Genomic DNA, 14733 nt, shown 5'->3' on the forward strand with positions numbered 1-14733 from the left:
TGCTGTGTTTGTGGGGTTGTGCCACACGGCTCTCTCTGCTGTGTTTGTGGGGTTGTGCCACACGGCTCTCTCCGCTGTGTTTGTGGGGTTGTGTCACACGGCTCTCTGTGCTGTGTTTGTGGGGTGGTGTCACACGGCTCTCTCTACTGTGTTTGTGGGGTTGTGCCACACGGCTCTCTGTGCTGTGTTTGTGGGGTTGTGCCACACGGCTCTCTCTGCTGTGTTTGTGGGGTTGTGCCACACGGCTCTCTCTGCTGTGTTTGTGGGGTTGTATCACACGGCTCTCTGTGCTGTGTTTGTGGGGTGGTGTCACACGGCTCTCTCTACTGTGTTTGTGGGGTTGTGCCACACGGCTCTCTGTGCTGTGTTTGTGGGGTTGTGCCACACGGCTCTCTCTGCTGTGTTTGTGGGGTTGTGCCACACGGCTCTCTGTGCTGTGTTTGTGGGGTGGTGTCACACGGCTCTCTCTACTGTGTTTGTGGGGTTGTGCCACACGGCTCTCTCTGCTGTGTTTGTGGGGTTGTGCCACACGGCTCTCTCTGCTGTGTTTGTGGGGTTGTGCCACACGGCTCTCTGTGCTGTGTTTGTGGGGTGGTGTCACACGGCTCTCTCTACTGTGTTTGTGGGGTTGTGCCACACGGCTCTCTCTGCTGTGTTTGTGGGGTTGTGCCACACGGCTCTCTCCGCTGTGTTTGTGGGGTTGTGTCACACGGCTCTCTCTGCTGTGTTTGTGTGGTTGTGCCACACGGCTCTCTCTGCTGTGTTTGTGGGGTGGTGTCACACGGCTCTCTCTACTGTGTTTGTGGGGTTGTGCCACACGGCTCTCTCTGCTGTGTTTGTGGGGTTGTGCCACAAGGCTCTCTCTGCTGGTTTGTGGGGTGTGCCACACGGCTCTCTCTACTGTGTTTGTGGGGTTGTGTCACACGGCTCTCTCCGCTGTGTTTGTGGGGTGGTGTCACACGGCTCTCTCTGCTGTGTTTGTGGGGTTGTGCCACACGGCTCTCTCTGCTGTGTTTGTGGGTTGTGCCACACGGCTCTCTCTGCTGTGTTTGTGGGGTGGTGTCACACGGCTCTCTCCGCTGTGTTTGTGGGGTTGTGCCACACGGCTCTCTCTGCTGTGTTTGTGGGGTTGTGTCACACGGCTCTCTCCACTGTGTTTGTGGGGTTGTGTCACACGGCTCTCTCTGCTGTGTTTGTGGGGTTGTGTCACACGGCTCTCTCCGCTGTGTTTGTGGGGTGGTGTCACACGGCTCTCTCCGCTGTGTTTGTGGGGTTGTGCCACACGGCTCTCTCTGCTGTGTTTGTGGGGTGGTGTCACACGGCTCTCTCCACTGTGTTTGTGGGGTTGTGTCACACGGCTCTCTCTGCTGTGTTTGTGGGGTTGTGTCACACGGCTCTCTCTGCTGTGTTTGTGGGGTGGTGTCACACGGCTCTCTCTACTGTGTTTGTGGGGTTGTGCCACACGGCTCTCTCTACTGTGTTTGTGGGGTGGTGTCACACGGCTCTCTCTGCTGTGTTTGTGGGGTGGTGTCACACGGCTCTCTGTGCTGTGTTTGTGGGGTTGTGCCACACGGCTCTCTCTGCTGTGTTTGTGGGGTTGTGCCACACGGCTCTCTCTGCTGTGTTTGTGGGGTGGTGTCACACGGCTCTCTGTGCTGTGTTTGTGGGGTTGTGTCACACGGCTCTCTCTGCTGTGTTTGTGGGGTTGTGCCACACGGCTCTCTGTGCTGTGTTTGTGGGGTGGTGTCACACGGCTCTCTGTGCTGTGTTTGTGGGGTTGTGCCACACGGCTCTCTCTGCTGTGTTTGTGGGGTGGTGTCACACGGCTCTCTCTGCTGTGTTTGTGGGGTGGTGTCACACGGCTCTCTGTGCTGTGTTTGTGGGGTGGTGTCACACGGCTCTCTCTGCTGTGTTTGTGGGGTGGTGTCACACGGCTCTCTCTGCTGTGTTTGTGGGGTTGTGTCACACGGCTCTCTCTGCTGTGTTTGTGGGGTTGTGTCACACGGCTCTCTCTGCTGTGTTTGTGGGGTGGTGTCACACGGCTCTCTCCACTGTGTTTGTGGGGTTGTGTCACACGGCTCTCTCTGCTGTGTTTGTGGGGTGGTGTCACACGGCTCTCTCCACTGTGTTTGTGGGGTTGTGCCACACGGCTCTCTCCGCTGTGTTTGTGGGGTTGTGTCACACGGCTCTCTGTGCTGTGTTTGTGGGGTTGTGCCACACGGCTCTCTGTGCTGTGTTTGTGGGGTTGTGTCACACGGCTCTCTCCGCTGTGTTTGTGGGGTTGTGTCACACGGCTCTCTCCGCTGTGTTTGTGGGGTGGTGTCACACGGCTCTCTCTGCTGTGTTTGTGGGGTTGTGCCACACGGCTCTCTCCGCTGTGTTTGTGGGGTTGTGTCACACGGCTCTCTCCGCTGTGTTTGTGGGGTTGTGCCACACGGCTCTCTCCACTGTGTTTGTGGGGTTGTGCCACACGGCTCTCTCCACTGTGTTTGTGGGGTTGTGCCACACGGCTCTCTCCACTGTGTTTGTGGGGTTGTGCCACACGGCTCTCTGTGCTGTGTTTGTGGGGTTGTGCCACACGGCTCTCTCTGCTGTGTTTGTGGGGTTGTGCCACACGGCTCTCTCTGCTGTGTTTGTGGGGTTGCGCCGCCCGCATTGTCGTTCGGCACGTTGCCCGTCATTCCGCTCCGCGCGCTGGGAGCATCCTCGGTGCCGGGAACCGGGGAGCCGTGAGCCGTCTTCTCTTGTCGGCATGTGGAGCGAAACGTCGGACGTCGTGCCGAACAAGAACGGGCGGCGCAACCCGAATAAGCAGCAGGGACACGGATGAGTCGTCGTTGGGTGGGGGGCACCCATCGGCGCACTCGTTTCACCCCTGCGACACCGCCACCGTGAACAGAGTGGGTTTTCTGTGCTGCATTTATACAAAGCGTGATGTTGTCAACATCACGATCAGTCATTATCCACTGCTGGATGAAGGCCTCACCACGCCCTGACCATTCCTCATGGCCCGGTGCTGCCGGTTATCTGCTGTACATGAGCCAATCTAATCTCTTGGCACCATCTCCACACGGGTCGTCCTCCTGGACGCGTTCCCACCTGCGGCTGCCCATTCCATCAGGAGTCTCGTCCCATCTATCGATCTGTCCTGCCCAAGCCACGTACCCTTTTTTATTCTCAGTGTGATGTGTTCCTTTTCTGCCTCGCGGTGCAATTCAAATCATTGCACCCCTCCACGCTTCTTTTGCACGCTCTCCAACGTTTGTTCCGTTTTATTTGTCAGCACACCTGCGGGCACGATGTCTCTGTGCTAAAACGGTCGCTTCTCAGTAACGTGTGCTCGCTTGCCCGTCCGTCGTGCTCGCTGCTGCTGCTGTTGCAGCGGTGGTGGTAATCGCGGCGGGGTGTTTCCTGCGTGTCGATTGGCTCGGCTGCTTTGGCACGCGCCGCCAATGCACAAGCGTTGCCATCTCTAGGTGCCGTGCCATTACTCTTGGAATTATAACGTCGAGCCCTGCTTTCTTGCCCCCCCCCCCCAACTAGCAAGAGGGTAGCAGGGTGGGTGCTGAGGTTTTGGTTTGGGTGGCAGGGCCTTTACCAACTGATGCCGCCACTTGCCACCCCTGTGGCCACAAACACTAGGGTTCCCTTCTCGGGGGTTTCTGACGACCGAGCCTCAATTTCCTTCCCCGGTTCCCTCCCTCCCTGCTCGCCCTACCCGCCTGCTATCGCTGGTTCCCATGTTTCCGTGGCAGCCAGGGAGCACGGCACTCGCAGATCGACAGATGAATATCTGCTGCTCCCTTTTCAACGTCGGGTGTTTCCTGTTGGCCGTGTCACGATTGCCCGAGCGTGTCCCACGCTTTCCCCGCGAGCAGCGGTGCCGCTCAGGAACTGCTGCTCAATCTCCCTCTGCCGTGCGCTCATATTTCACCCCCTAACCGGGGCTCCTCACCCCTGACCCAAGCTCCTCACCCGTACAAGATTCGTCATCCTTACCGGGACTCTTCTTCTAGAACACCCTGCCCCCTACCAAGAATCCAGGACTCCTGCCCCCTACCTCCATACCAAGTGGGTGGCTGTGGTGTCGCTGAGAGGAGCTACCCCGGCACAGTTTTTCCTAGAACCAGCAGCCGGTGTGTCGGCGAGGAAGCGGCATCCCTGTCAGTATTTGCGGTCGTGCGTAATGAACTTTCGCGGATTTCTAAATCTTCGCCGCATCCTGCTCCTTCTCCCCGTGCGTTCCCTGTTTTCCTTCTGCTGCCCCCCCCTTCCGCCTTCCCCTCCGCAGATCGGATGATCGGGGAGAGCCCCTGAGCCGGGAGTCGTGATGACGGACCACGAGGTAATGTCACAATGCAAGGCCACCACGCACGGGGTCGCATGAGGGGCCACGCTTGGGGTCACAGGGTCACACGCACACACGTGGTCACGTGTACATGAGGTCACACGCACAAGGTCATTCACGGGGTGGCACGAGACCACTCGAGGCCCCTCGTCGGTGCCTTGTGGTTCTCCAGCACTCCCTCAACATCTGCTGTGTCCCCAGACCTGGGCCCCCGGGACCCACTGTGTGGCTCGTTACAACTACCACGGCACGGCTAACGACGACCTCTCCTTCAACAAGGGCGATGTGCTCACCATCGTCTCCGACAACAAGGCATATGGGCTCACCGCCTCACCGCCTCACCACCTCACCACCTCACCACCTCACCACGCTACTGCCTCACACCCTTACAGTCTCACCGCATTACAGTTTCACCACTCCACTGCCTCACCAACTCATAGCATCACCACCTCACCATGCCACAGTCTCATCAACTCGCAACATCACCACCTCACCCCCGCACCCCGCCACCTCACCCGAGTGCCTCGCGTAGCCCAGGGTTCCCCGATCAATCGTCGTGATTGCGTCCATCTTTGTGTGCGTGCTCCTCTTCCGCGCCCACACGCACGAGTGAACCTCTCGGTGTGCACGCGCTGTGCGTGACCGCACAGAGAAACGCGCGCGTGCGTGATGTGTTTCCGAGTGTGTGAATGCGCACGCTCACGCACGCGTGAACCCCCCGACCCCGTGTGTGCGTGCGTGATGTTTTTCCGAGTGTGTGAACGCGCACGCTCACGCACACGTGAACCCCCCCTGACCCCGACCCCGTGTGTGCGTGTGTGCGCGCGTGCGTGTGTGCGTGCGTGTGTGCGTGCGTGTGTGCGTGTGTGTGTGTGTGTGTGCGTGCACGTGTGCGTGCGTGTGTGTGCGTGTGTGCGTGTGTGCGTGCGTGCGTGTGTGTGTGCATGTGAACGCACAGGACAGGAACTGGTACCAGGCTCGCAACAAAGATGGCCGCGAGGGCTTCATTCCTGCCAATTACGTGCAGAAACGCGAGGCCGTCAAGACCGACGGCAAGCTCAGCATGATGCCGTGAGTGCCCGTATTGAGCCCGTCCCATCCGATCTGGAGAAGCTGGGGGCGGCAGGGCAGGGGGCTGGAGGTCAGCCCGGTTGCTGGTCACTGAGCAGGTGTTTTTGGTTCGGGTGGCAGAGTCTCGGCCGATCCGGTTGGGGCCCGGCGCGGTGGTTTGATCTCATAGAGGTGTCGGGGGTGGTGGGGAAACTCGGGGCCCACGGAGGCTCGATGCGGCCCGCAGCCACGTGAGGCCTACCAGTTATAAACGGCGTGCCGATGGTTTAATTATACCGATCTTAATTGATATTCGGCTTAGGCCCCGTGATACACTGAATCGTAATACTGCCTGCGATAACCTACGTGTTGAGATGTTTACGCTGTTTACAGTTCAGATTTCTGCCAGTCTTCTCTCCACATGATGGTAGAACCCAGATGAGTAATTTTCAGTGTCATATTTTGAAATTGGTTACCGTGACGCCGGCACGCAATGGCCGACTCATGCAAACGATCTTCAACGTTCACTGTGAGTGAAGCAAACGGCATGTGGCACTGTTGCGATTAACATATGCACCGCAGTATTAACCAGGGCAGCCAGCCGGATTCGAACAGCGATCCTCAACAAACAAGCGGCGGCGGTAAACACGCTGCCCACCAGGGAACCGTGGGAAGCAGGGAGGGGAGGGATCGTATGATATTCGTAGTCTTCTGGTCCCAGGTTCAGAATTCTATGCAGGTTGAAAGGTCGTCCTCTCGCTTGATGCGTGATCGTGGCGGGCGCGTGCACCGCAGGTGGTTCCACGGGAAGATCCCGAGGGAGCAGGCGGAACGGCTGCTGTGCCCTCCGGAGGACGGGATGTTCCTGGTGCGTGAGAGCACCAACTACCCGGGCGACTACACGCTGTGCGTGTGCGCCGGCGGCAAGGTGGAGCACTACCGCATCATCTACCGCGAGAGCCGGCTCACCATCGACGAGGAGAGCTACTTCGACAACCTTATCCAGCTCGTCGAGGTGAGCGCACGAGCACGCGTACGTGCGTACGTACGTGTGTTTGATGAGGAGCGGTGGCGCAGTGGTTATGATAATGATGGTGGTGGTGATGGTGGTGATGATGATGCTGGTGGCAAACACAGATGGGAAGCGATAGTGTAGTGGTTAGCGCATTCTTGCTATGAGCCTGGCGACCTGAATTCAATTCCAGCTCTTGGCCTACGTCAGTGACAGAATATCTAAACCGGTCCTAGCTCGCGCCTGGGTCAACTCGGGACGAAATGGGTACCTGGTGTGGTGCGTGAAGTCAGCATTCGGCAAAGACACCAAGCAGTGGTGATGGCCGCACCACGCCTTTGTGAGCCGTGCCGGCCTTCATAGGTGCTCGGGAACAGCGCTTGCCCCAACAGTCTTCTTAAGGCTATACGGGGGATCTTTGTCTTTGTGTGTGTGCGCACCTGGACGAGTCCGCATTGGGAATCTGCATTGATGTATGTATTTGTGTTTGTTCATGAGTGTGGATGTGTGTGTGTGTGCGCATGTGTGTATATCGCTGGAGCTGTAACAGTCTGCTTTACAACAGCGACATGGACTTATACAGCGTCCCAACGCGATTACAACACAGCGCGCTACGCAACAACAGAGGGCACATTTGTTTCATTCTTTATTGTTTTATTATTGTGCTTTTACCCGGGAAGCCTCACTGAGTCTCAAGACTCTTCTGTAGAAGAGTCATGCCAAGTTTTCACGGCATTAGGGAGCAATGTTGCTGCTGCGTGTGATCCCGGATTGAGTCATGTGCAGGTGATTTCTAAGCATTGGGATGCTTTGGCCAGAACCAGCAACATTGCTTTAGCTATGAGATGAGGAAACCAGAGAACCCGGAGGAAAACAGGGCGCCCGGGTCAGGAATGGAACCCAGGAACTTGTTGCTGTGTGACGCGAGTGTCAACGCTGCACCGCCCTTATAGAGAGGGTTGGTCGGTCATCGGCCTCTGTGAGTCTACGTCTCTGTGCGAGTCTATGGGTCTCTGTATAAGTCTTTGGGGTTATGCGTAAGTCTATCGATCTGCGTTGTGAGTCTATGGGTCTCTGGGTCTATGGGTCCACAGTCATTCAAAGGCAGAGAAAAAATAGGAACCTGTTGAGTCTGGTCTTAAACAGGGACAGGGAGCTGACAGCACGGCTTACCGGGGGATGGGTGTTTCAGACCGTGGGGGGCATCAGCAGAGGTGGTGCGGTGTGGGGGCGGTGGATCGGGTAAACCTTACCCCCCCCCTCTCGGTGTTTTATCTCCATGGTGATCACTGGCCTACCCGCTTCTCCCTGAGCCCACCGTACACGACGGGAGGGACACGGCGTCCTCGTCAGTCACCCCCTGACCTTTGGTCGTTGCCTCCGAAATGTCAAAGGTTGCTTTCTCATGGAAGTTCACGTACAGTGCGGGTCAGGTGTACAGTTCACATTTAAAGCGGAGCGCGTGGGTGTAACTCGGGATCTAAATGCGGACGAGTTCCTGTTTTTTGCAACAGAAATACAAATTGTAGAAGAGAAACCGCGAACTTCCTCCGTCACTGCGGCGTGCTAACACATGCGGCCTTGCTTGGCCCGCGATGGCACCGGCTGTCGCAATCAGCGGGGCCTTTCTCAGACGAAGCGAGTGTGTGGTTTGGCGAACGTCCTTTGGCTCGGGCCACACGAACGGCGCGAGTTTCCGTGACGTCGGCAATGCATTGTGGGAGAGGAAAGGGGCCCCCACGATCCTGGGCGGCCGATTCTTCATCGCTCGCCGGGCTCGTAATGGTTCTGGGGGCGGAAGGGGGGGGGCGTCCACGCATTGCGCCCCACGCCCCACGAGAGGGTTTTCTGCGCTCAGGTTTTTAGATAAACGGTAGAGACCGCCACCGCCGCATCTTCTCCTCACGGCTATCTAAGCCTTGCAAAGACGCTCGCACAAAGCCCCGTGTGTGCGCGTGTGTGTGTGCGCGTATGTGTGCGTGTGTGCATTTGTGTCACTTATACACAGTGCGGATTTTCACCATTGTCATGGTAATGACACTCAGTGGTTCAGTGTAGCGGTTAGCAAACTGCTCTACGAATCCAGTGACCAGAGTTCGATTCCCGCTCAAGGCCAACACCATTGACGATCAGCCCCAAGCCAACTCGGCTTCAAACAAGTACATCGCCACTAGGGAGACCAAGGCGGCGGGGCAAGGTGTTGGCCACCCACACTCTCGTGTGACATGCTGGTCTTCAAAGGTGTGCGCGTGTGTATGTGTGTGTGTCCATTTGTGTCACTCATAAGTGCGGCTTTTCACCGTTGTCATGGTTATAGCACTCAGTGGTTCACTGTGGCCGGACTCAGTGGGTGCTGGGAAGGGAGAAGAGTCTGTGGCAGGGATTCAGTTGCTGGCTGAGTGCTGCTCGTAGTGACTGTGTGTGCTTTGCTGGGCATGTGTGCTGTGAACTTCGCGTGGTGACCGTGTGTGCTGTGTGGTGTGCGAGTGGTGGAGAGCGGTGGTGTAGCGTGCTGCGCTATGAACCCAGCGACCCGAGTTGAATTCCCGCTCACAGCCAAAACCGTTTTTGTAAACATTGCCACGAGGGAGACAAAGATGGCAGGGCGTGTTGGTGACCACGCTGTGTCCCGTGCCAGTCTTCATAGGTGCTCGCTAACAGAACTTGCTCTTACAGTCTGTTAAGGCTACACGGGGGGGATCTTTGTGTGGTGGGTGTGATGTGCATGCGGTATGTGTGCTGCTTGTGTGTGTGTGCTGTGTGTGTAGAAGCTACCTGGTCTGTCGCTTCACACGAAGTTTCGGGTCTTCTCGGGCGGTTGTGCTCTTCCTTCTCTATGCTTGAAAAACGTGGAAAATCTTCGTCGGTTAGACACATTTAGGCTGGCCTGCCTATGATCCATCCTTGGTTTAACAAAGCTGGATTGTGTGAAGAGTTTACAAATCCTTGACAGATCTGGACACAGTCCCATAGGTGATCTCTTCCGGCAGGCAAGGCAGCGTTCGCTGTGTCATGTAGCCCGCATGCCCAGCCACCGCATACCTAATCAACTTTTGTTCAGCCGGATAGAGGAGGCTAAACAGGCACAGCACGGGCTAGAGAAGAGATTGAATAAGGTGGTACCAGAGGATATATAGCTGAGTGGACTTGTCAATGCCTGGTACCAGCGGTGTCAAGATCGGCCTCTGTGAAAGAGGTTCGTGAAGGACGCTGCTACTGGGCAGTTGGAGGCAGTCGCTCTCCAGCAACAACGAAGGGCAGAGGAGCAACGCTCACAACAACGAGCACAGTGCCGGGCAGCTAAAGCACAGCAAGTTGGCACAGTAGGGGGCACAGGTGGTGCATCTGCCAGTCATCTCAGTCAGTCAACCCATGGCACATGGGTCTGTCCCGTGACCTCCTGCCAGCGGACGTTCGACACTTCACGTGGCCTTAAAGTGCCCATAGCCTGGCACAAGCGTCGTGCTGACGTCACCACCACTTAGTTGCGAATGGGGGTTGTCGTTGCTGTGTGTGTGCGGTGTGTGTGCTACTCGTGTGTTTGTAGTTGAGCTTTCGTGGGGTCACCCTGTCCCCACGAGCCACCGCATGGCCCATGGTTCTCACATCTACGCCAGCAGTCTGGCCCAAAACTAAAACGTGGAATGTACGTTTATAAGTTGTGCTTGCACAAGCCACGCATTCGTCAAATCGACACATTCGTCAATGTCACCTTGGCCTTAAAAGATAAATATAATATAGAAGTATTAAACGGAAGATGTTTTGCGCAATGTCCATTTCTGGTCTCATAAGCCTCATTGCTTGGGTTAAATATGAAATAAATATGAGTCTGGAGAGGCTGCTTCACTTGGGCGTGGTTGCGTGATCATCTCTGCGCGTCCTTGTGCGTGCGTGAGCGCACCCTGGCGTGTGTGGCTGTGTTTGTCAACGAGCCTTCCACGCTTCACATGGCCTCAAGGTGCACTTAGCCTGGCACATTCACTGTTATGATGTAACCGCCACTTGCACGTCCACCTTTTCCCCGCAAGTCTTTTAAAGGCTATAAGGGGTATTTTCGTCTGGTGTTTGTAAGGATACACATGGGATCCCTGTCATTGTGTGTGGGGAGCGGTGGCGCAGTGGTTAGCGCACTGTGTTATGAATCCGAGTTTATTTCCCGCAATATGACCAATAACAGTCATGATAATCTGAACCATTCCGGGGCTTCTATTAAGTGGACTTGGCTTTAAATCGGAGTACCTGGCATAAACATACACCACATTAAGCACTTCAAAGACAAAGGTGGGCAGGTGTGGTGTTAGCCACCAACCACTTCATAGGTGCTTGCTAACAGCACTGGTCCCTACAGTGTGTTGAAGGCTATATGGGAAATCTTTATCTTCGTGTGATCATGCCTGTGTGTTTGCCGGTGTCTCTACGGCTACACATGGGATCTGTGCGTGTGACTATGTGTGACTGTGGGTGTGGCTGTGCGTGCGACTGCGTGTGTGACTGTGCGTGTGACTGTGCCTGTGACTGTGCGCGTGTCCCAGCATTACACGCAGGAGGAGGACGGGTTGTGTACGCGGCTCATCAAGCCCAAGCCCATCGAGGGCGCCATCGCCGCTCAGGAGGTTTTCTCCAAGGGTGAGTGACGCATGGCAGGGGGCGGGCGGGGTGGAGGTGCGGGGAGGGGCACCTCTCTCGCCATCTGCCTTGGCGCCAGGAGCCTCCTCCTCTCGGGCTCTTGGGCAGGCAAGCTCGTTCGACAGGGTTCGGGCGGGCGTCTCTCGCCTGGCTCGCTGCGATCACCGAGCCCGCTCGGTTCCGCTGGACGTGTTGCGATTAATAATAATAATTTTAGAAATACATTTGTACGGGGCAGCATTTTATCCGAAGGTCCCAATGTACAGCGCTAGGTGGCGGTTTGCACACAGACGCAGTGGGGGTGCTTACTTCATGGAGAGAAAGGGGCGCAGGTCTCTGTGTGAGAGTACTGGTCTCTGTGTATTTTGAAGATCTAAAGGGAGGCAGTCGGTCAAAGAGGGGGAAGAGGAAGCGAGACTAAGTAGTGGACAGCATGGAAGGGAGTTGCAGACTCCCTTCCATGGGGACAGCAGAGGAGAATGAGCGACCTCCCACTGTGCCCAGGTTCACTGGGGTCTTGAAGAGAAGAGCGTTGGTTGCTGGAGCGGAGAGTGTGTGGAGGGAAGTGAGATGAGAGAGGCAGGAGAGTGTGGAGGTAGGGTTGTGGTTTCCCAGGGGCTGTGGTATGGTGCCTGCTTAACGTGAATTTAACTTGATTTTTTTTTTACTATTGATGCGTCTTTATTTTGTGTGCTTGTCTTTCTCATGCATATACACACACATGCACACTGAAAATTACACACGCACACACATATACACATGCACGTAATCACACATGCATGAACACAATCCACTCGCACACTGACACACACGCATAAATACACACACACATGCACACACACCCACATGCACACACACACGCATAAACACGCACACACGCAGGCGGCTGGGTGATTGACGTGCATGAGCTGAACTTGGGCAACTCCGTGGGGAAGGGCGAGTTTGGAGGTAACACACGCTCACACCCGTGGGTTTTGGTGGGGGGCAGGGAAGTTGCCCCCCATTTCCGCCTGGCTCTGGGGGATGAGGGGGAGGAGTGGGAGGGGCCCTCCGGGTCGCGAGCGCCAGCGTTGGCTCATCAGTGAGCGATTGATTCATCAGACAGGGCCCATTGTGGGTCTGCGTGACCTTTGACTCGCCCGGCTCGGGGTGCGGGGTCCTCGGCAGCAGCACAGTCTCTCCAGTGTGCTCCACCCGAGTGCTTGCGTGCCTGCGTGTGAGCATGCCTGTATGCATGCCTGTGTGTGTCTTTGTGTGTATGAGAGAGTGGGGAGCGGTTATGTAGCGCTCCGTACCCGGTGGACCCGAGTTCGATTCCCGCTCGTATCTGAATAGCTGCTGGGCCTCCCCCCAGGTCGACTCGGAGACCATGGCGGTCAGGCATGGTGCTGGTCATGCCAACCCATCGTGTGCCGTGCCGCCCTTCATAGGTGTTCGTCAACAGCACTTACTGCAACAGTCTGGGTAGGTTATACGGGGGATCTTTGTCTCCGTCTCTACAGGTGTGCGTGCTTGTGTGTGCGCGGGTGTGTGAGACAGACGTACACGAGGGCTGCTACCGTGGCAACCGCGTGGCCGTCAAGATCATCAAGAGCGATGCCACGGCGCAGGCATTCCTCGCAGAGGCAGCCGTCATGACGTACGCATACTCACGCACGTACACTCACGCACTCGCGCACTCGCGCACTCACACGCACACGCGCACAAAGGTCTCCCGTGTAGCCCACACAGGCTGCTGGGGTCAAGTGCTGTTTGCGAGCACCCGTGAAGGCTGGCACAGCGCTCGAGGGAGTGGCTATGGTCAGCGCCGCACACAGCCGCCTTTGTCTCTCCAGTGCTCATTTTGGCTACACGCACCGCACCGGTGACTTTCCGGGCAGGGTATGGCACACGTGTCCTTAAGTCCAGCGCTGTGGAGGCCAGGGTTGGCGGATTCTCTGGTTTCCTCCCACGTGTTTCAACACTCGTTAATTTGGCTGACAATATCTTAATGTTTCGAGGACCACAGAGCTTAGTTAATTGTTGGTGGTGCCGACTCCTCACCGGGTGGCTACTGCTGCTGCCTTTCCGCTCGCCTGCGGTTCCTCCTCGGCGATTGGGAGAGACGCTATCCTAACAACGACGGGGCTACAGATACTACTAACGCAGAAAAGGCTACACACTTGCCCCAACAGTCTGTAAAGCCTACACGGGAGCATCTTTGCCCCTGCCTTTGGTGCCTCCCCGCCCCCCACCCCTGCAGTGAGATCCGGCACAAGAACCTGGTGCAGCTGCTGGGCGTGGTGATGGGTGACTACCTCTACATCGTCACCGAGTTCATGGGCAAGGTCCGTGAACAACAACAACAACAACCAAAAAACAACATCATTCATTCTCCCAGGAAGGCCTCAGGGAGTCTCGAGACTCGTTCTCACGAGGGGGTCCTACGTTGGGATGTTTGGCCAGTAACTTTAATGGGCGCTTGGCTTTGTACGGGAGGAGAGCCTGGTGGAAACCCTTCCCGCACAGACGGGTTCACAAAACCCTTTCTAGAGTTTCCCCCCCCCCCTCTCATCGCCTCTTTTACCCCCGACCCCCCCGCACGCTCTCACAGCGATAACCTCCCTCAATTCAGGAGACGTGGTAGCCAGGCGGTGGAGGCTCCGCTGCTGCACGTGGCAGCCCGTGATCCAGTGCTATGTGGAGGCAGCAGCGAGGGTTGGTGGATCACGCACAGATGCTGCGCAAACTCCCTTCCCGCGAGCGTAGAGGAGGAGCCGAACCCCGACTCGCCAGGAGAAGGCCGTGCAAGACAATCTTAGCTCAACCTGTCCCCTCTGTGCGGAATAGAGCGTTGCCTCTTCGAACGTGTGGGTTTTCTCCAAGTGCTCCAATTTCCTCCCACACTCATCATTAATTGGCCGATGACACCTTCAGATACATAGAGGGCCGCAGAGCTTGGGCACCGAGTGGCGGCTGCTGCTGCTGCTGCCTTCCCGCTGACCTGCCGCTCCTCCTCGCGCCTCCGAGTCGTCCACTCTCTCTACGAGAGTGAGCGACCGCTGTGCGGCGCCACGTCTTTATTATTAATATCATCTCTCATCTTTTGCAACTTTGATGGAGCTGTTTGTTGCTGGCGGTTTTATGTTTTGGGCTTGTGCTCAGCAGCTGTGTTTCAAGGAGAGAGTGGGGACCGTGTTGTTGTCGGTGACCGGTGTCGTGGTTGCAGGGCAGCCTCGTGGACTACCTGAGATCGCGGGGTCGCTCGGTCATCACGCAGAGAGACCTCATCCAGTTCTCCCTGTGAGCGCTGCCACTCGCACACTCACACACTCTCACACACACTCGCACACACACTCGCACACACACTCGCACACACACTCACACACACACTCACACACACACTCACACACTCTCACACACACTCGCACACACACTCACACACACACTCACACACACACTCACACACACACTCACACACACTCTCACACTCTCACACACACTCGCACACACTCACACACTCGCACACACTCTCACACTCTCACACACACTCGCACACACTCGCACACACACTCTCACACACACTCTCACACTCTCACACACACTCGCACACACTCGCACACACTCACACACTCGCACACACTCTCACACTCTCACACACACTCGCACACACACTCGCACACACACTCACACACTCTCTCACACTCGCACACACTCT

The 14733-nt window shown here is 56.6% G+C and overlaps 1 protein-coding gene across 2 annotated transcripts in view; it reads left to right on the forward strand.

Annotated features, from left to right (window-relative positions):
* Positions 1-14733, forward strand: part of LOC133343652 (tyrosine-protein kinase CSK-like) — a 29220-nt gene that overhangs the window by 9422 nt on the left and 5065 nt on the right. For both annotated transcript variants that reach the window (XM_061553364.1, XM_061553365.1), the window contains exons 2-10: positions 4292-4345; positions 4550-4660; positions 5307-5419; positions 6194-6413; positions 10943-11036; positions 11919-11984; positions 12576-12675; positions 13279-13363; positions 14245-14318. In XM_061553364.1, the coding sequence (XP_061409348.1) occupies positions 4331-4345; positions 4550-4660; positions 5307-5419; positions 6194-6413; positions 10943-11036; positions 11919-11984; positions 12576-12675; positions 13279-13363; positions 14245-14318 (878 nt within the window). In that variant the 5' untranslated portion in view covers positions 4292-4330. The remainder of the gene's footprint in view (positions 1-4291; positions 4346-4549; positions 4661-5306; positions 5420-6193; positions 6414-10942; positions 11037-11918; positions 11985-12575; positions 12676-13278; positions 13364-14244; positions 14319-14733) is intronic.

The sequence above is a fragment of the Lethenteron reissneri genome, chromosome 18 (assembly GCF_015708825.2).
Source record: "Lethenteron reissneri isolate LAM-NWPU_2019-01 chromosome 18, ASM1570882v1, whole genome shotgun sequence".
NCBI lineage: Eukaryota > Metazoa > Chordata > Hyperoartia > Petromyzontiformes > Petromyzontidae > Lethenteron > Lethenteron reissneri.